The sequence below is a fragment of the Hetaerina americana genome, unplaced genomic scaffold, assembly GCF_022747635.1.
Source record: "Hetaerina americana unplaced genomic scaffold, ioHetAmer1.1.p SCAF_8, whole genome shotgun sequence".
NCBI lineage: Eukaryota > Metazoa > Arthropoda > Insecta > Odonata > Calopterygidae > Hetaerina > Hetaerina americana.
The window spans coordinates 73,581,421-73,603,815 of NW_027287427.1; the positions used below are offsets into that span (position 1 = coordinate 73,581,421).

Here is a 22,395-nt window from a genome sequence, read left to right on the forward strand (position 1 = left end):
GGAAAATTGTCCCTTTACAACGCCATTGAAATGTGACGCAAATCCCTGCAGCCATATTTCATTTAAAAAATCATGAATGGAGGAAAACGCACTTCATCATTAAAAGAGGAAGTTATTATAATGACTTGAAAAGTTACAATAATCAATTACAATGTTGGAGAATGTCAAAAGGAAATATGAAAAATCCAGAGTAAAACTGACTCAATGGAGGGTTCCTGCCGGTGATTTTATCTTAAAGAAGCTACCCAAGAAGCAAAAATAAAACACCCCTGTAACAAAGGGAGAATTGCAGAAAAAAAAGGACCGATCCTGAAAACAGTAATTAACATGATTTTGTGATCATACATCGGTTGTTCACAGTTTGAAGGTTTACACCTACAGACTTAGGTATGTATGCATTCATTGTGGCCAGTTTTTATCAAAAACTTGCCATGACATTTTCCTGGTATGTATTTAGAGAACAGATGAAAGTGTGAGTTTACAGGCCAATACAGAAGAGTAAGATGTTTTTTACTTTATTTCGAACCAAGATATTTTTCTAAGCCTAATTTTTTAACTGAAATAATTATGTTTTCCTGAAACAGATTGCTAGAGTGCCATTTCACTGCTTCGGAGACAAGATTTGGATGTCCAAATTGACATAGAAAGCAAAAATTGGGCCAAAACTCAAACCCAGGGCCTCATTAGGCACTTGAAGCAGAGAATATTTTTTATAAATCACTTAATAGCAGTAATTTATAATAATAAACTGAAAGAAACAATGGATAAGAATTTATGACACATTTAAAGAGTATCTGATTAGGATCGGAAGGTGTAAGAGGCAATGAAATTGGAACTTGTGCAATTACTACATGAATACAAGAGCCATTATGAAACTCTCACCTTTACGTATCTTTCTTCTCTTTTTTGGGTTTGTTCCATCAAACTTAGCCATTGGTGCAGAGGGAGAACCTGTGGAGCTGTCCACATAGCCTTGTTGGTCATTCGTCCCTGCTACCACAGGCGTTCTAGACAAACCTGAAGTAGAAGCACCCATGTCCACAGATGACCCTGCCAAGTGATTGACTTCTTTGCTTCTTGCAGCCAAAGATTTACTCGAAGAACTTCCGTCATGCAGGTGAGCAATGGAGGCAAATAAATCTTTCACAGATTCCTATAAAAAATAAATTAAGAGCTAGAAAATAATAATTTTCACACAAGACATTATTTATCTTAAACAACAAATTATCATATAAATTTTAGCAATTACAACATGGAGAGGATAGCAAAATGCAAATCAAAAATTCAAACAACACTGATCATAGAGTGATGAACATAAAAAAAATAATCTGAATTTAAACACTCATGGTTTAGGAGAAAGTGGCCTTTAATTCAAGAGGCTGCCTAAAATGAGTTGAGCCAACAGCAGAATTGAATACTGTAAGAAAGCTGTGGACTGGAAGTATTCTATTTTACAAAATGCATGGATATTAGGTATGAAGGACAGGGAGATTATTCACTGAGAGTTTAAAATTATAACATTATATTTGTATATTTTTACATTCTTTGCATAACTTCTTCATTCATACTGATGGCCATATTTGGAAAAATTGTCTTCCCATTTATCTTGGATTCTTTCAAAACACACCATAGCTATTGAATTTCAGCTGAGCTTGTGTTTCCCTAAAGTTTTTCAGATTTAAAACTTCAATATTTTCTTGAGGAGTTAAGCTTGGTGGGTTTTCAGACCTACCAAGCTGACATGTTGCTGAAATTTTTTAAACAAATTAAATTATATATTTCCATTACTCTTTTATCCACCTGGCTGCATCTAGAACTGTTATTTTTTATAATATAAGAATTTTTGCAATCATTCAATCATACTAAAGCAAATTTAAGAGCCTCTTCCTGGTGCTTGAATATTTGTATTATACCCTGATTAAGGAGTAAAAGTATGGGTGTAATGTTCATCGAGAGGAACATTACACCCATGGGGCAACATTTAAAAATTTCAGACCTCAAGTATCAGGATGCACATTAATCACAAACAAAAGGATTTTTTATTCCTAAACTCATTATTTCATTAAGTGCCAATCTTCTGCCAAGAAGAAGTGGTAGGTCCTTAAACATACTGCATAGAGCCCAGATTTACCACTATTTGACTGTAATCTTTTTGAACTCAAAAAAATTCCTCAGGGAACACAAATTCAAAACTGATGATGATGTAAAGGGTGCAGGCAGTTATGAATTGGTTCCAACAGCAACCAAGATCTTCCTTTGTAGAATGAATTCACCACCTGCGACACTAAGTACACTCCTTCCCACATTACTACATGAATGTGAAAACTGAGTATGCTGCCATAAGAATATATGTCACGAAATGATTGGGCAAGAGGTAACTGAGGAGAGTTTGGTTAAAAAATGGAGACGGAGCAAGGAATGATTGAGCCATGAAATAATGTGAGTTAAACAAGTAATATGTGAGTGATTTGAAAATTTTCCTATCTTAACATGAATATGACGGCACTCTTCTACTAAAGTTCAGAAACTTTTTACACTACTCACGTGCACAAGTATAAAAGGAGTGTGCTCTGTTGGATTAGTCACAGTGACAGAATTAATGAGTTGAATCATCACGCAGATAGATAATTATAATTCTTTATTCACTCAGGAATGAATATTTGATGAATCAAGTGTATGATATAAAAATGAAAAAGAAGTTAATGGTTTATGAGGATGGAGCAGATTGAAGAAATCATCAATAAATGCAGTTCAGAGACTTTAAAGCAAGGAATTTTAGAAGTCTCAGAAAAAATAGAACATGTATTAGTTGAAGGCCCTCCCCGGACTACAACCTTGACGTGGTGGAAGGGCTTGTGCGTTCCGATGACCCCTAGAGCTGTGCTGGCGGGAGTAATAAAAATTGTTCCTGGTAGGGTCACCCATGCCAGATAGGTCGAAGGTTAGGAGCCAGACGAAAGGTAGTCCACGCAGCGTCTGTTCCTCAGTGAGGCGGCTGCAATGGCGTCTGACCCCAGTGGGGCGGCCAGTAAGTGATGGTGTCACGTTAAAAACACTATTGAGGAAGGCAACGGGAAACCACCTCAATTATCATTCCCTAGAAAAATATGATGGACAATAGAGATAATTTGAGTCCTGGCAACCACGGGGCTCGGCCCAATCGGCCGTGTGTCGTGCCCGGCAGCGGGGGAGGCAAGGCTTCCGCGGTCGTCATCCCACGAAACCCTTGCAAGGAAAAACCAGCAGCAGCAGGACAGAAGACGCAGGAGAAGAAGACAAAATTAGTTAGAATAGGAACGTGGAATGTTAGGACAATGATGAGGACAGGGAAATTGGAGAATGTTAAGCGAGAGATGGAAAGGGGAAATATAGATATTTTAGGTCTATGCGAGGTGAGATGGAAAGATAGCGGGGATTACTGGAGTGATAAGTATAGAATAATATACAGCGGCAGGGACGAGAGCCAACGAGGGGTTGCCATAGTATTAAATGAAGAGGTAGGAAGAAGCGTAGTCAACATAGAGCAGGTAACGGATAGAATACTACTAGTGGAGATAAAAGCAGAACCGACGAACTTAGTTATTATTCAGGTATACATGCCACCGAGCAACCATAAGGAAGAAGAGGTCGATAGGATATACGATCAGTTAGAGAACATGATCGCGTGTGTTCCTGCAGGGAAACATTTGATAGTGATGGGGGATTGGAATGCGACGGTAGGTGAAGGAAGAGATGGTGATGAGGTGGGGGACTACGGTTTAGGCACGAGGAATGACCGCGGGGAGAAAGCAGTTGAGTTCTGCAGGAGACAGGGGTTAGTCATCACCAACACTTGGTTTAGACACCACAAAAGACGGAGGTATACATGGAAAATGCCAGGTGACTCAGGAAGATATCAGCTAGATTATATCCTGGTTAGACACAGGTTTAGGAATAGTGTGATAAATTCCCACAGCTTCCCGGGAGCGGATGCGGACTCAGACCACAATTTAGTTGTTATGAAATGTAGCGTACGTTTCAAAAAGATAAGGCAGGGGCGGCGAGTTAGAAAATGGAATGTAGAAGCATTAAATGGGTTGAAAAGGAAGGAATACAAACAGGCGGTGGAGAAAATCATGGAGGATGGTAAAGAGCTAAGTACTATCGAAGAAAAATGGGAAATGATCAAGAAGGGGTTGTCTAAAGCCGCAAAAGACACTATTGGAACCGTTAACGCTAAAAGGACTAGGAAACCATGGATCACGGATGAGATGATTACAAAGATGGATGAGCGGCGAAAATGGAAGAATGTAAATACAGAGTTAGGCAAAATGAAGTACAAAGAATTAAACAATAAATTGAGGCGGGCGACAAATAAAGCAAAAGAAGCCTGGTGGAAGACGCAGTGCGAGGATATGGAGAGTCTCCAGAGGAAGGGTGAAATCGGTGCGCTGTACAGCAAAGTTAAATCGTTATCGGGAAGTAAGAAAGGAAGAGCTATGCTAACAGTTAGAGATAGGGCGGGTAAGGTAATAGTTGACGCAGGAAAGATCCAAGAGAGATGGAAGGAGTATATAGAAGAACTGTATGGTAAAGAACTCAGACCAACAAAGTTAGACATTGAAAAAGAAAATGACGTAGAGGAGGACAGCTTAGGTCCAGGCATACTAGACAATGAAATAGAAAGGGCATTAAGGGAGATGAAACTAAATAAGGCCGTGGGGGTAGATAACATTCCCGTGGAACTTTTAAAATGCTTAGCAAAATGTGGGAGGAAGAGGCTATATGGGCTGATCCGTAGTATTTATGAGGAGGGAATCTGGCCGGAAGACTTTGTGAGATCAGTTTTAGTTCCTATTCCGAAAAAGGTAAAGGCCACGTCATGTGAGGACCATAGGACAATTAGTTTGATATCCCACGCAGCTAAAGTTGTTCTCAGGATCATAAACAAAAGGATAGAGAGTAGGGCAAATGATTACTTAGGGGATGATCAGTTTGGGTTTAGGAAGGGGAGAGGTACGCGTGATGCCATTGCAGTAATGAGATTATTAATCGAGAGGAATTTAGAACACAACCAGGAGGTATTTGCCTGTTTCGTAGATTTCGAAAAAGCGTTTGATAGAGTGAATTGGGAAAAACTAATGAGTATATTGCAGAAAATAGGAATAGATTGGAGGGAAAGGAGGCTAATCCGCAACCTGTACATGTCTCAGACTGCTCAGGTGCGGGTGGGAAATGGGGAGTCAGAATGGGCAGTGTTAGGAAGGGGTGTAAGGCAGGGTTGCCCATTATCACCATTGCTGTTCAACCTGTATGCAGAGGAAATGATCAAAGAGGCATGGGAAGGACTCGAGGTAGGAATGAAAGTGGGCGGGGAATTCGTAAAATCAGTTAGGTTTGCTGATGACCAAGCTTTAGTTTGTCAGTCAGCCAAGGGGCTGCAAGCATTGCTGAGTAAATTGGAAATTCAGTGCGACAGGTATGGGATGAGAATCAACATTAGTAAAACAAAGGTTATGCGATTTTCTAGAAAGAAAAAGGCCAAGCTTAACATTAAAATAGGAGGGCAAAAACTAGAGCAGGTAGAACAGTTTACGTATCTCGGTAGTGTTTTGGACCAACACGGTCAAAGTAGTAGGGACGTAAGGAGAAGAATTGCGCTAGGCAAAGAGGCTTTCACAAGGAGGAGGGAGTTGATGACAGGGACGTTGAGTAAGGATGTTAAGAAAAGACTCGTAAAAACTTTGATATGGAGCGTAGCTATGTACGGCGCGGAAACGTGGTCATTGAAGCAGGAGGATAGACGTAGACTGGAGGCTTTTGAAATGTGGGTGTGGAGAAGAATGGAGAAGGTGAAATGGACAGAGAAGAAAACAAATGAGGAAGTACTTGGTATGGTGGGCGAAGAGAGGGGTTTGTTGGGAGCAATCCTATGGAGGCAGGGAAAGTGGATGAAGGGGGTGTTGACCGGCAGTGGGATGTTGAAGACTGTGATAGAGGGTAGAATGTTGGGCAAAAGAGGAAAGGGAAGGAACAGGATAGGGATGTTGGACGGGATGAAGGGAGGAAGAAAGTACTCAGAGATGAAGAGGGACCTGATATAGAGTAGGATGATGGATTTTTTTGTTTTGTTAGGAATAATAAAATGCCTGTTTGGTAGTTGTGTCCATCCAAAAACCTACCTTAACCGGTAGATTACCTTAAAAAAAAAAAAAAAATTAGTTGAAGGAGGTGTGAGAGTTCACAGAATAGGAAGGTATTTACAAAATCAGTAAAAGGAGATTGGTTTTCTGGATAAAACTTACACTCAAGCATTTTTCACTTTCCCTACTTCATGAAATGAACACTGCAAATGAATTCAGAGGAGATATACTAACAGATTGAACAGTGGAATACCGGCTAAATATACACATAATGATTGCACATTAATGACGAAATTATTCATCTTTAGAGAACTACAGTCATATATAATTGATTCGAGAAATGGCTTCTAGTGAATAAATGGATGACACAAAATAGTAAAAAACCTTAACTAACATCTAATCCAATTCTAACTCTCTACTGGCCATCACTGTATTTTGTGGGAAAATCAACAGAATTGTGGACACAACTAATGTATACTCTGAAAATATATGCAACAACGCTATATACACTTTTGCTCTTCTTTCCTCAGGCAAATTTTTTTCTGAATTAAAAAAAAACACTTGCACTACCAACTGAATTTCTTTCCATCTGTGCCAAATTTACGTGCACTTAACTCTTCACTAATAGATAATGTTGACCACATTGAGAATGCAATTATGAATGAAGGGATACTCAAGGCTGAGAGGCACTCGTATGCTTATACCAACCTGACAAAACTCATCCAGACTTTTGGTCTCATCTTTTTTGGAAGTTTCTTTATTGTGAGTGGTCTCTGGTGCCGAGGACGTTACCTGATGTCCCTTCCCACTGTCTCCTGCCTGGGGTGATGTTTCTGTAGACAGAGCAGCTGGTGCTCTCAGGGTGATCTTGAAGGGCATTCCATCTGACGACACTCCCAAACTATGCGTACTTGCTGCGCCAGAGCTGATTCCACTCGAAGGCTCTTGAGAGGTGTTACCATGCTGAGGAATGTGCCAAGATGGTGGTGTCACTGCCGGAGCTGATACTCGGAATGATGCAGTTGGTGTGCTGGGTCTCGGAATGACACCTCCAGTTACTACAGCTGGAGTAGCATACTGCTGTGGCGACTGAACATAAGGCACAGGGACATTGTTGGCTTGGGTTGTCATTTGCTGGCTCAGCAACGGCCTCGATCGTTGGTGGATGGCCATTCCTTGCTGGGAGTTGGGTTGTACTCCAGTAGGGGAGACTATGGCGTTAGGGCTGAATATTCTCTGAGGCATTTGCTGGTTGGAGGTACCTGGGGGAACCTGGGAGAGCAGGCCCCTTAAGTTCAGGTCTCCCATGTCTCCTCCCTGGCTTGGATGTGTCGAGGACGTGACTTGTTGCTGTGTTAAAGGACCCCTAATTGGGTACATCCCTGGCACTCCCATGGAGATGCCTCTCTGCCTTGCATACTGGTGACAATGCATTTGCTGTTGGTACATCCTCTGTTGATCAGTTGGTTGCTGATGTTGACTCCGGAACACATGGTTGTAGTGAGGAGAGAGGCGAACTAGTCCTGGGGGAGGGTTGGAGGTATTCTGCATAAGTGATTGGTGGGCAACGGGAGGGTAGCCCATGTTCTGGGTGTTGAGGACCTGTCTATGCTGTCCGGGGATACCAGTGGGAGCATGCTGCTGGGCATGACTGCTGTGGTGGGAGGTTGCAACCTGTGGCGTGTGGGCCTGCAAGGGAGTGGCCATAGTTGTGATTGGGATAGGATAGGGTGGTCTCTGCTGGGGTATGTGCTGAACGTGGGGTGTCGGAGCTGTGCCCAGGACAGCCTGGTGATATGGAGGTGGCTGGGGGGCACTTGGAGAGGGAGATCGGTAGTTCTGAATGGGCTGGAGAGGTGGGGGTGATGGCTCAGGCTTCAACGACTTCGTTCCATAATGAGGTGAAGTAGAAGTTTGCCCTGTTGTGCCTGAATGCCCTGGAGTTGTGGACACAGGCAGTCTTCCATCAACTGATATTTTTCCAAGGGATATAAGAGCTGAAATAATTTTTTAGAAAAATATCAACTTTAATTATCTCCAATGAATTCTTTCTGTAATTCCAACAAATGCAATAATATTACAACATTTCTCAATATAATTCAGTTCAGCTATTTGAGAAACTTAAGCGATATTCTTTCTAGAAAACAGTTGCACCATAGATATAACAATAGAAATTATGTTTTACTTCATGAATAAAGCCATAAAAATTAGAATTTTGCCAGGCTGTTTGGTATCAAACTATATCAGTAATTCAAGACCAACCTCTGAAATTTTTAATATTTTTATAAATATTATTATATGCATGCTATAAAAATATGGCTGACTCAAAAAAGGCATTAAATAGTGGTAAACATAATTAATACAAGGCATATCCAAAAAGGGCCATTTTCTTATAATTACATGTAGGTGTGTTGGCACAAAGTTGTAGACATGCATTATTGATTGTTTCCGAAGCCATTGTATTTATTGTTTTGATTCAGTAGCAGTTTTGCTGTTGGTGAATGTCGATAACAATGTCCACAAAAATTGTTGCTCCCACCAATTGAGAAGTTCATGCTTTGATTCCATTTTTTGTGCGAAAGGACCATCAGTGACCCAAATTCATCAGGAGTTATGCCTATTTTATGGATCTACAATTATGAGTGAAGAAAAGGTTTAACTTCAAATATGGCTGCACAAATGTGCATGATGTAGAGTGGAGTGGCTGGCCTAGTATCCAGACCAATGAAATCATTCAACAAGTGGGCCAAGGACTGTGATCTGATATACAATTGACGATTAGTGCTCAGGCTGATAAATTTCATCTTATTGGACGAATCACTAATTACACGATTGTTATGGAAAAGCTCAGGTATCACAAATTGGGTGGAAGATGGGTACCAAAAATGCTTACCAACCAATACAAAGAGCAAAGAATGTTGAGTGAAAATTCATTTTTGGACCACTATGGAGTCTGTACCTTGTACCAAGCGACTATTTCTTCCTCTTGCACTTGAAACAGTGGCTTGGTTGACAACAGTTTGAAGACAATAAAGAACTCAAGACTGCCCTTGTCACCTGGTTCAATTCCCAGGCAGTTAACTTCTATACTGAGGGATTAACGAAGCTGGTTTGGCACTATGAAAAGTGAATGCTGGTAATGAAGATAAGTGAAGTAGGTTTTAGGAAATTTAAACTGCCAATGAAAACTTTTCTAACGAATATATTTTTTAGGACCGAATGGCACTTACTCTTTGAATATGCTTCATAGTTTCATAATTGCTAGCATAGTTATTTTAACTTTGACATGAAATACCCGTGGCAATGTCATTACTTAACTGTACTTACTTAACAGTAAAAAAGCAATTAGCTAATGAGTATAAATAAAAGGACTATTAATGATAATGTGAATTCAATATTGTAATTATTTGGTAGGATACCATTTAAGTTAGGTATGGAATGGGCACAAACTGAACGCGCCTACATTTTCAGCTTCACCTAAAATTCACAACCTGACACACCACATTAAAATAAACTGTTCTTTAATTCTGCATAAATTCTACCTTCACCCATTCCATTCAACATACCTATTCTTTTTCTCCCTTTGCCTCACATGCCCAAAAATCTACCCTCTATCAGAGTTTTCAACATTTCATCACCAATGAAAATGCTCTGCATCCATTTTCCTTGACTCCTTGGGATTTACCCCAACAACTCTCTCTCCTCCATCACGCCTAGTAACTTCTGGTTTGTTTTCTTTTCTGCCCATTTCACCTTTTCCATTATTCTTTACAACCACATTTCAGAACTCAAAATACAATGTAAAAAAATCCTGAGTAAAATCCCTTAGAAATCACTTGGATTATTTTTCAAAGGGCTCTGAGGCCTTGCTATATTGAGATTCCATTATATGCAAAAGCCAAGTTCTCACTGAAATCCACTGAAAAAAATAAACACATTAACTGTGCCATGCATCTAGATTTTTAATACTTTATTTTATGTCCAAGGTAATATTAATGACTCTGATGTATGGCTAATGTTTATCACTCACATGATTCTAGAGGTATTGTGATCGTAATGTAAAAAGCCAAATATCTGAAATTGGTTCAAGGACACAAAATGTTATATGGGAGTGAAACTACATAAAAACACAAAGGAGGTAAGGCTCATTTTAAGTAATCACTCAATATCAAAATTTTGGACAAATATTGAAGTGATTACCTTCTCTTCACCATGTATATACGTCTTCTGATATTCATGCACTATTAAATATCACGTATACTTTGCATATCTTGTAAACAAGTTATTATTATTTCAGGTATCCTTAACCTGGCTGTACATGCACCTACAACCCGATTGTATAAGCTATATTTAGATATATTTTTCTATAAATGCTTGCAGGAGCAATAAAAATTTTTCCTTTCATTCATTTTACTAGAAACAGCAAATTTCTTTATCCAGAAGTCATGAGAAGTGCATTTTTTAATGTTCCAATGAAAACAATAAAGAACTACCATGCCTTCAACAATTCTTTGTTAGAAGATTCTTGGCTTGAAAAATTGGACAGAATTCAAGCAAAAAATGAGCAAAATAAAGTAAGAAGTTTGATATTTACCATGTAATGAGTGATTAAATTGTGTACCTATTCATTAACATCATGACGTAATATGAAAAGTGGGTAGGTAAACAATAACATGGCTATTTACTTATGTTAATACTGCATACCTCGCTCTAACTCTGCAAGACCTTCTACTACAAAATTTATTCGTACAGGCATCTCTGGATTTGGTATGTCTGCTTTGTAACTTTTGATTCTTTTTAAGTGGCCACCCAAAGGTCTGAAAAAGAAATAACAGTATTTTACAAGGATAGAAAAAATGAGTAGTATGCAAGAAATAATTATTATTAAATTTTGAAGATAGGCATGCATTCATCAAGGTAACAAAACACTCCATAGCGTTTTCATGCTATGGAGTGTTTGGAATACTTTCATGTTAATTCACAATTTTGAAAGAGAATGACACCATGATCCCTGAAAGACAGACATCACGATCCCTGATAGAAACCAGTACTGGTTTATCTTGTCTACACAAGCCATTTAAATGAAACCACAAGTTAAAGCGCTGATGTCAGATTTACATTTAAATTTGGGTCAATTTAAATTGATGGAAACCCTCCTCTTAAACAATAATTTATTGATCCTTTAATGCAAAATAAATCTTATCAAAATTATCAAAAATGTATGTATAATAATGTATTAAGCACAGTTAAATAAGGCCAGCCTCAGCTTTATGCCAATATGTCCTCTTTATTGTTCCTTATAGTTCTTAGCTCTAGTACTGAACCCAAAGGTGATAAATTTCTAAAAGGATGACCAGAGGGTACCAAGTTTTAATGTGGATTGATCTAAAATAATTTTTGAGGGAATACATGGAGAGAAAAGAATAATTATATAAATTCACCATCTGCATGGAATGTGCTCTGATGTAAAGTGAAGTACAAAACATCAAGCCAAAAAGCTTTAATGAAAAATTATTCATAAATGAAAAAGTTTTAAGTCATATGCCTGGAACCACAACTCTTACTCAAATGTATACTGAAATGAAGAGCCCATTCAAAAGTGCGGAAAAGTCAGCAAAGCAAAATACATTTGGCTTGCCATCATACTATGAACATTACAAGCATACCATGATGATAATAATCCAGGGGAGGAGATGACTGACCTTAAGCAACACTGAAGAATTTTAGCTTTTCTTGCCTCATATAATGCCTTGGGCACTTCGTGATAAGAATGAAGGGGGAGGCATCAGAATGACAGAGCCACATAACTGCACTATTTTATTGGTGGATCCATTTGATCTCTCCCGACAAACTTGTGGATAAAAGGTATACATATCCACTTAATATTTCTTTTATGCTACTAAATGGTACCATTGACTATATCGTGGGGAATGATTAAACAGTATTGTTAGTATCTTGGACAGTTCTCTAAGTTTTTGGGATACCATAAATAAACTTTCCAAGTTATCATAACTCTTCATTGGGTCTCAATGTGATCGGGCTTTTGACTGGGACTCGGGGGAGTTTATTTAAATTTATCAATGCAATGGTTCACATGAAAGGCATGATATTATGGTACCCTAATTCTGAGCAAAAAGTATCTAGTGTAAAAGGGAATACAGATTTTCTAGGATTTCTTCCATGTTATCCCAAAATATGGACCAACGTCGATGAAATATCAGAGGATATAAAACCCAAACTGCAATACTCTGCAGAAACCTTTTACATTCCATGTCTGATGCAAAACTATATTGCATTACGTGAGGAAAAATAGAGAACAACAGTGCATTGAATGAGTGCATTAGTTAAAATGGTCCCTTTAAGAAAAAATTTTACTTTTTACTGAAGAGGAGAGCTGTATCGGTCCCATATTTCATAGCACCCTCTACAAACTGGATGCAATGATCTGCTAATAATGAAAGCTTTTTCAAGACCGCTCGTTTCTGTGCAAGTGCATTCTGCTTTGCATCACACATCTCAGTCAAACACTGCACCAGCACTTTACCCCTTTTATTGAGAGCCGTTGTGAGCCTGGAATAGAAGCAAAAACAGGGACTTTGAATGACGGTAATAATGTTTCTTGATTATAGTTCCAGAACAGTCACATAACTAAAGAAAAAATAAATATTATCCAAACAGCTAAATTAAAAGTGAATATAAAACAATTTTTCTTCTAGGTTATTAATAAAGCAGTTACTAATTAAAATATTACATCAAATGAACATTTCAGAAATTAGATTCATATAACATAAATAATACTCACTTGACAACCATGTCTGTGATCTCTGTAATAACTGCGGACTTTCTGCATCTTATAACCTCCTGCCGTTCGTCTATTACTTTTATTGCACTCGTTAGCAGAACCCTCTTGTAGCTGAAAGTTATCATGAATATGTGACGTGAGTAAAATTCTAATACCCTGGACTGAAACATAATTACAATAAAAATTCACCTTTTCATTGAGATGCTTAAAAACAACAGAAGCAAAAGGTTTCAATAGAAAAAGTAGAGATTTAAATTTTGTCATCATAATATGGACCGTTTAAATAAAATTTATTACATTTATTATTCCTTTAAAAAAGGTTGCCTCCGGTATGCACTTTTACTTTCTTATTTAATCGTCATCTACATCCTACTCAACAAGCCATGTATGATTTGTAGTAGAACACAAGGCGTTAGGTGATACTTGTAATTTTCATTGAAAATATACGTAGGGTGCGGCTCTTAAATCTGGACAAATGAAACTTTTGTTTAAAAGAAAATTTATTAGATAAAATACAAATGAAAATCCTTTTACATACATTCGTTCATCCGGAAAATAAGTGTACTGACTCCTGGGCTGGGCGCGCCGCTCCAGGTGCGCCCAGCACCGCTCTGACGGGCTGCGATTGGAGGGGGGTATGTTGGCAAGCGACGCTGAAAAAGGCAGTCGGCTCTGAGCTGTGGTGTAGTGAGGAGCTCTGTTAACGCGAACCTCCACGCTTCGACCCACGTCACGGAACGCGATGCCAAAGTTTTTGGAGCAGCGTTATTCCATAAAATTTGCGGTAAAGCTTGGGAAATCGTCTACCGAAACTGTCGGTATGATTAACCAGGCTTATGGGGAGTCAGCCATGTCCAGAAACATGATCTTTCGGTGGCACAAGATGTTCGTGGAGGGCAGAGAAGAGGTCGACGACGAGTCTTCGAGAGGTTCCCGATGATGCCTTCGCGGGAGCGTTCCAGGAATGGGAACGCCGCTGGAACAAGTGTATCGACTCACAAGGGTCCTATTTTGAGGAATATTAGCTTAAGATATGTAAAAGTGTAATAAATTTTTTTTCCTGAGCTCAGTACACTTATTTTCCGGACGAACCCTGTACAAGTAGTGGTATCTGTCAAGAGTAACATTACTCAATGTAACCCTCTTCCGCTGCAATGACCGCCTACTATCTTCTCCTGAATCGATCGCATGTACTCTTTAAAACAGCACTACCCATATTCATGAATGCTGCTACGATAGTGGTGCGTAGAGATGCGACATTAGGGTGCCTTGTCTTATTGGTAACTTTTTTGACTACGCTTCAAACAATATAGTCGAGGGGGTTCAAATCTGGGCTATTCGGAGGCCAAAACTCCTTGGGCCAGGACAAGTCAATGTTATCTGAGAGCAAGTTTTGGACTAAATGACTCATCCTGTTGAATGAACCATCCTGTTGAACACATATTGTCTCCCTGAGGCCACAGTTACCATCCATGGTTTCACGACATTCTTCAAAATTTGCAGATAGACTTCTCTTATGATAGTTTGTCCCTTTTCAAAGAAATGTGGCGGCATAATATCACCCTCGCTGGAACAACACCCAGGACGTGAACACTATCCGGAAATTTTGTTCGAGCAACACTCGAGACGTCCTCGGGGTCGTGGGTGAGCCAGCAATCATTTCTTAGGTTGATCTTCGTGGCAACGGTAAAAATGTTTTCATCAGAAAAGAATCTGATTAGCTACATTTTTTAGAGAACACAATAGCAGGTTGCAACGAGCCATCCGCTTTGTTCTGGCAGCCTCAGACAGTATGTGTCGCACCTTTATTGCGTACAACTTGTATGGTGTGTACAATATTGGTCCTCTGCAATCCGACGCATTGTTTGCTTGCTGACATTCAATTCTGATACCAATTTCCTCAGCGATTGCCCCGGATCCTCTGAAATCAGCACCTGAGCCTTCTCGACCACTGCCGCAGTTCGCGATCCCCAGTGGAACTACGATATGGTGCAAAATTCAAATTGAAATTTGTCCGGAGATAATCGCCGCACCCTGCACTAGAATTGAACTTTAATGCATGAATTAAGATGCTAATATCAGTTTGTAAAACAATATTACAGAAGTAACCTACACACATGTGCACTAAAGAGAAGCAAATTACAGGGGTGACCTTTTTCACTTCAAAAATTTTCTTTGGATAACGGGATGAAAACCTCAACATGAAATCATGAAAGAAAGTTCGCATAAAAATATTTGTCATGATTGGGATTTGAACTTGAATACCTTGATTTCTGGCTAAGTGTTTAGCTAGTTAAGTAACCGATGCATTCTTTTACACTGAATTTCTCAGGGGCATACAGTAAATTTTTTCAATATTGCCCCAAATAACATTTTACAACCCTGATAATGGCTTAGTTTTGACTTTGGATATTTTAACAAAAAATTTCTTATAGAAGACTGAATGATGCATACATGGGAAGGCCCAGATGTACCTGGCCTGATCTAGAGATGGCGATAGTTGTTTGAAAAATATCACTGTCTTAAAAAGTATGCAATCTATAAAGCACATGTTTTAAGTTTGAAGATGCTACGTTGTTTAGTATTTGTTTGGCAGCCATAAGTGGTGAACGTTTTCATTGAATTTGTGAAAATGGAGAAAATTGGTCATCGTTATGTGATACAATACTTTCATTTGAAAGGCCTCAGCCCAACCAATCTAAAAGCTGAACTGGAGTATACTCTGGGTGAGTCTGCTCTTTTGTTTACAGCAGTAAAATATTGGGCAGCAGAGTTTAACTGAGGGCGTACAAGATGTCAAGATAAGCATCGCATTGGTCGGCCAAATGAGGTGATGACTCCAGAAATGGTGAAGAAAATCCACAAAGTGATACTGGATGATCGTTGACTGAAAGTTCGCAAGCTAGCAGACATTGTAGGCATTTCAAAAAGTGTGGTAAATCACATAATGACTGAAAATTTGGACATGAGATAGCAGTGGGCAAGATGGGTGCCGTGTTTGGTCACACTCGAGCAAAACCAATGTCTTGAAGATGTTTCAAATGAGTGTTTAGAAAAGTTTCACAGCAACAAAGCAGAATTTTCGCACTGTTTCATAACCATGAATGAAACATGGGCCCATTACTTCACATCTGAGACCCAAGAACAATCAAAACAATGGATTCTAAAGGGTTTCGCAAGAAGGCTAAGACCATTTCATCTGCAGACAAGATCATGGCATTGGTTTTTTGGGATGCACATGGGATAATTTTCATTGACCTTCTTGAAAAAGGAAAAACTATCAACGACAAGTATTATGTAAACTTATTGCAACGTTTGAGCGAAGAAATCAAGCAAAAGCGGCCGCATTTGGCTAAGAAGGAAGTGTTGTTTCATCTAGACAATGCACCAGCTCACAAATCCATTATTGCAATGGCCAAAATTCATGAATTAAAGTTTGAACTGCTACCTCATGCACCCTCTTTGCCAGATTCAGCCCCCTCGGATTATTTTCTGTTCGCAAACTTGAAAAAATGGCTTGATGGTCAAAGATTTTCCAACCATGAAAAAGTGATTTTGGCAGTTAATGGCTATTTTGAGGAGCAAGACAGTTCTTACTATAAAAAGGGTATCGAAGTTATTGAACATTGCTGGGAAAACTGTGTAGAGCTGAAAGGAGATTATATAAACACATTTTTTCAAAATTTTTGTGTTTTCTTTGTTTGGTCAGGTATTTCTGGGATTTGCCTAGTAGTTACCGCTTTTTGGGAAACATTTCTCCTCTTAAATATCCTTTATGATTGTAATTTTTTGTTAATTTTGAGGTCCTGGGAAGGTATCACTGATAATTGAGATTTTACTACAATTTGATTTTAACTCATGATATCCTGAGTACATAATTCAAAATAATACAGCAACAAATGTACATACAAATGCGCACAACCCCTTTAATCCCAAAGCCAATTAGTTGCAATGTGGTAGTACCAGTACCCTGAAGTGGAAGATGTTTGTGGCATGAGGTTTTACTTATTCTTACACTTCAAACAGAGAGACAACCATAATTGGAGTGAGACAGCTAGTTTGAATTAAAATTCAGTAGAACCTCACTAAACGAGCATAATTTTCACCTAAATCTTACTAGTAATGCAAAACACTGTTTCAGCAAAACAATTGTTCCCGTATAATTAAATGTTAAGTACAATAAAGCATTTCATTCCAAAAAAATATGCATAAGGCTTATTCAAAGAAAATTATATACACATTGCTTAGGATCATGAATCATCTTCTCTTGTATCATGGAATGAACCAAACTTGAATGCAAATTTGATTAGCAGAAAACAAACCACACTTAGCCTGCTCATCTAGACTTTACACTCTAATGAATGCTCTTAGATTTTCTGAATGGTAAACAAGCAGTGGTTTAATTTTCAGCTCGCTACCAGCATTGGCACAAAATAGCCGGGTGAGACAGCCTTTCATTGGTTTGTGGCTAGGCAATGCATTCCCTTCTACTGCTATGCATAGGTTCACTTAGGCACATCTTTTTCCAGAGGAGACCTATTTCGTCACAATTAAAAACATGTTGCAGCAGGTAACCCTAAAATCTATGAGCTTCTTGTCTGTGAGTGAGTGAGTGAAGCCACCAATGAAGTTCTGAACTGCTTTTGAATGAGAGTTTGCCACTTCACCATGCCTCACAACACCATGGATGATAGTTCTTCTCTTGAACTTCTCGAACCACACACGTCTTCCCTTTAATACTTTCATAAAACTGGGAGAGATGCCACAACAGTAACTTCTAAAAGAGTCATCCTCTAATATGCATTAAAATGCAACTATTTCAAAGCGTAAAAATCAATTGCCTTGATCAAGATTTGAACCCAGATTCCATGATTTTCACCAGAGTTCTTTGGCCAGTTAAGCTACCAAGGCATCCTCTTACACTCCAAAATAATGGGGTCTTTAAAAGAACGACATGTAAGGATGCTTAACTGACTGAGGCACTCAAGCGGAAATCGAGGGATACGGATTTGAATTCCAGTCAGGGTGAATTATTTTTACACTTTGAAATTATTGCAGTTTGCTTCTTCTTTGGCTATTGATGACCCTGGAATCTTCTTAACGAGGTCGGCAAATATTACTTTTGCCTTCTCACAGATTGTTCTACTAAATAGTGTCACATTGCAATTGCTCTTGTTTTATCCATATTAAAAGCAACCTTTCAACACCACTGAGACTATGTAACTGCTATGTAGATATTTTTGGCACTTCCTTTGAAGCATCTATCTCCTTAATTTTGTCCTTGTTCTGGGGATAGTGCACATTGCTGATAGGGACCAATTGTACAAGTATGTACATGCTAGATCAGACAACCCACACTTGGTTTTTGCTTTTCATTTCTATGGTTACCTATATTCTCTTGCGGCATTTTATTTGGAGACATTTTTGTAAGGGCATTTCTTTTCGCACCATAAATTCAGAAATAATACATCTGAACACAAGTTCAAAAACATTTTTGATCACTGTGGACACTTGAAATGTTATTGGAAAGAGTGCTAAACACAGACTCGAGCAGCAGGTGTGCAATCAATTCAGGATTTCCCTTTCCTCATTGCTTGTTAAGCAAATCAATTTCAAAAATATTTTTTGCTCGTTTAGTGAGGTTCCATGGTAAAAAAATACTTCAAATGTTTCATTTTGATGGCTTGATTCACCTGTCGGTCCTCATATGTAATGGACAACACGCATCTACTGAAAAGTCTGTGATATGATAGCTGAACTGCAATATTGCATATTAATGCTATGTGACTGCGGGTAAGCATTAGGACTGTCTCCACTGCTCCACAAGTCATGGACTGGCTCCACTGCTCACACATTGCCACTGAAGTGACAGGGTATTTATGAGAGGATTGGAGCAGGGAAATGAGAAACTACTAAGAGAAATTCGTTCATGCAATTTAGAGAATGGGTAGCAATTCAGTAACAAAGCAGACTGAATATCCGAGTTTAATTACTTCCTCCACTGTACCTGGAAAGTGTAAATGAAAATGAGATAGCTGAGACTGGAAATGTGATTGGCACTAGGTTTGTAAAGGGGGGAGTTAAAAACATAGTTACTAGTAAGGGGAAAGACAGAGATCACACACAAGGCCACTTGGGTGTGTTTGGGAAACAGTGACCCATGTATACCCCAATCACACACATAAAAGAAAAAATAAAACTAACTTACAACCACTCGATCTCTAGGGCCTATCTCCTATGCCAGGGAAACGTTGTACTAACAAGGGAATAAAAAACAATAAAAAAGAAAAAGGCCTAAGTTCACATTCACAATCACTTGGGTGTGTTAGATATTAGGAAGATTGTGTTAGTTATTTCAGTATATGTTGGCAAGTGAAGAACATCAAAATTAAGTAACATACCACACTTCCCCCAGCAACCCTCTGATCACAGTTCTTGTATCATTTGCTATTTCATGAATAAATTTGTACTTGTGATCTCGATGAGAAGTCAGCTGACAGTCCCGGCATGTTAGACGATCACATGTTTCACAAAATAATGTCAACTTTTCCTAAAAAGTCAAGAATAGCATTATAAATGTATCAAAATTCTGGAACTAACATCATTGTATTGTCAAGCTGTACTCAAAATATTTGTATTATAAATATAAGATTTTGCAGGGATGGAAACATGATTTTACACACTACAGGTTAATATCATGATGGTCTTGCCATAGGCAATGAAAAAGTAAGACAGAAAACAATAAGGCAAGAAATTACTATGATTGATGGAATGGATGGAATTAATAAGACTGGGTACCTGCTGATGGAATGAACAGGTTTCATTAATAGGGACGCTGCTTGAAGCTCTGCCTGACTCCACTTCTACCTTTGCATTCTCCTTTGGTTGAATGGTATGGTCTTTAGTGATTTTAAGACGATGATGTGCCTGATGGGAAATGACATAAATTATTTTATTTATTTGTTGGCCATAATTTTCAAAAATACATAGAACTCTTTCACTGTTACAAAGACTATTTACAACGAGGCAAAAGGAAAAAATACAGGGAATACATAAATGAACACAGATACTAGAGATAATAGACAAAAATTAGAGACAATGATAGATGGAGATTCACATTTTGAGGTTATCAAAAATATCGTCCACACCGAGACACAACTTGCTTGGTAAGTTTACACATTTCGGTTTTGAAATAAATAGGGTAAATAGATTTCAATGATTTTGGCAGTTAATTGAAATATTAAGAAGCAGAATGGTGAATTCCTTGAAATTTATTATTGATTATTATAACTTAAAATATCTTACTGATGACATTGCAACAAGCCAAATAAATATATATTAATGTAACCAAATTATTTTCTTCACTCCTTGACTGGCCTATAAAATACACAAAATAAATAAAAAGTTGAAAACTTCATATAAATCATACACAAAAATGTTGCAATGAAACGCCAAACCTAAATATTATGTCAATAAATGACTGATTATAACGTTCACAAGACACGGACAAAAATAAGGACCTAAATATCAGTATAAGTTATCGACTCTAATGGAATGAAATAACGTTTTAATGATATGAATTAATGTACACAAAGAGCAATACCTCCACACAAGCATCACAGATGAACTCGGAGCAATTGACACACCAACTCGTCGCAGGGTTTCCCTCTGCACAACTTGTACAGAACACATCTTTTGCCTTTAGTTCGTCTTCATGCTCATATGTCGTTTCAACGAGGAAGCGGTTATCAATTACTTCTGCAGGCGAAAACGACAGTCCGCAGACGGGGCATTCCAACGAGTTAACTAATACAAAAAAAAATAATTTATATCAGTGAAAAATTGCATTGTAATGGGTAAGTAAATTAAATCAAGCAGTTTCAACTCACCGACAACATCATCGCTTCTTTCTTCCTGGTCTTTGAGCTTGGCTGCAATGCAAGTACTACAAGCCGAATGCAGACAATCCAGTAACTTAGGGCTATCCGACACTGTTAATAACTGATTACAGAACACGCACTTAACTTCAGACCATGGAATCCTTTGCACAGTTTCACCGGATGCTGTATTTGAACCGGAGGGCACAGCATCATCTTTTGCACCGTCGTCACTAACTTTGTCAGTTTCTGACGCCACATTCCCTGCAGAGTCTTCGCCGTTTTGCTTAGGCTCGGAACCCTCACTTGAATCCATTTTTTCTTTTCTGCGCTAACGTAAATTGGAGCATCACCATAATGCCATTCGGTTAACCATTAAGATTTTAATAATAGAAATGGACTCAATTCATTCACTTCATCTGGGAACATACACTTTCCACTTGACGTTAAACAAAATCCTTAGTCGACAAGGAATTTCTGAACGCATTTTGGTGGATAAATTACCTTCTTTGAAATAACTTAACAAGATAATGACGAGGGCATGAAGAATACGAACATTTTGTTTACAAATTGATCAAACAATTTCTCAAAAATTTATACCGCCATGGTTAGTGATCATATCGACAACATCGATACAATTCGACCACGCTCGCCAACGTTGTGCTGGCTTTCTCTTCCTTTCGATCTTCGTAAGTTCTACATTGACGCGATTGGATTAAAATTGTTGGTATGTACAACGTACCCAATAAACGGAAAACGCGCCAAAGCAAAGACGCGCGCGCCCGCTCAAAATAATGGAAGGATAATATTTCATTTAGCTGTTATATTTACCCCAGAAAGATGGTTTTTATTCCAAATTGATAATTCAAAACATATATTGATAGAATTGAGCTCTTACGGCTAGTAGTATTAAATAAATGAAAAACTCTAATAGCCGTAAACAGTTCACTTTTCTAAACGAAGTACAAATGAAATTAGTTGGCTGACGCCACAAGGGAAGGATTGGGTAAAAGGATAAGAAAGGTGAATACGCATATTTCGGCCACAAAGTAGCCCTCTTCAGCGTTCTGAAGGTGATTCGTCATGACAACACAAGTCGAAGTGACTATAATTCAATAATTTATATTTTAGAAATGGGGAGTGGTCAGCAAATTATTACTTAACCCCCTAAGTTCATTATCTCAGGAGTTTCATCCTGGAAAACACACCTATGCGAAAATCTGTTGCCATTACCCCCAGGGTAATAACCTATCTCTTCATGGCTTTTCTAGTATCTGCTGATGACACTCAGCTTGTGCAGAGAATGGAACTTACCATGTGCTCACTCACAACCATTATTTCATCTCCTGGCTGACCTTCAACTGGCTATATTTATCTTTCATTCGACTTTACTCATTCACTTCAAGCTTCCTTGCGTAAATATTTCATTACCTTGCTTGTTATCATCTGTAGATTTGAGATATGTGCATTAAAATATAGTTCCAGAAGCAAAAATTCCATTTGATTGCAGAATAGACGAATGATACAGGATTAAGAATTACTCAACAACACTAATAATGACTAGGAATGCAGAAATGTCTCAAAAAAATTAATT

General features: G+C 38.4%; 1 protein-coding gene across 1 annotated transcript in view; it reads right to left on the reverse strand.

The window, feature by feature from the left end:
- LOC139698062 (E3 ubiquitin-protein ligase TRIM33-like) overlaps positions 1-21,413 on the reverse strand; it is a 36,069-nt gene extending 14,656 nt beyond the window's left edge. The window contains exons 1-9 of the mRNA XM_071596931.1: positions 20,814-21,413; positions 20,528-20,730; positions 19,723-19,851; positions 19,326-19,474; positions 12,925-13,035; positions 12,498-12,692; positions 10,827-10,939; positions 6,831-8,119; positions 883-1,153 (exon numbers count right to left, since the gene is read on the reverse strand). Coding sequence (XP_071453032.1) covers positions 883-1,153; positions 6,831-8,119; positions 10,827-10,939; positions 12,498-12,692; positions 12,925-13,035; positions 19,326-19,474; positions 19,723-19,851; positions 20,528-20,730; positions 20,814-21,117 — 2,764 coding nt within the window. The 5' untranslated portion in view covers positions 21,118-21,413. The remainder of the gene's footprint in view (positions 1-882; positions 1,154-6,830; positions 8,120-10,826; positions 10,940-12,497; positions 12,693-12,924; positions 13,036-19,325; positions 19,475-19,722; positions 19,852-20,527; positions 20,731-20,813) is intronic.
- Between the last annotated feature and the right edge of the window lie 982 nt (positions 21,414-22,395).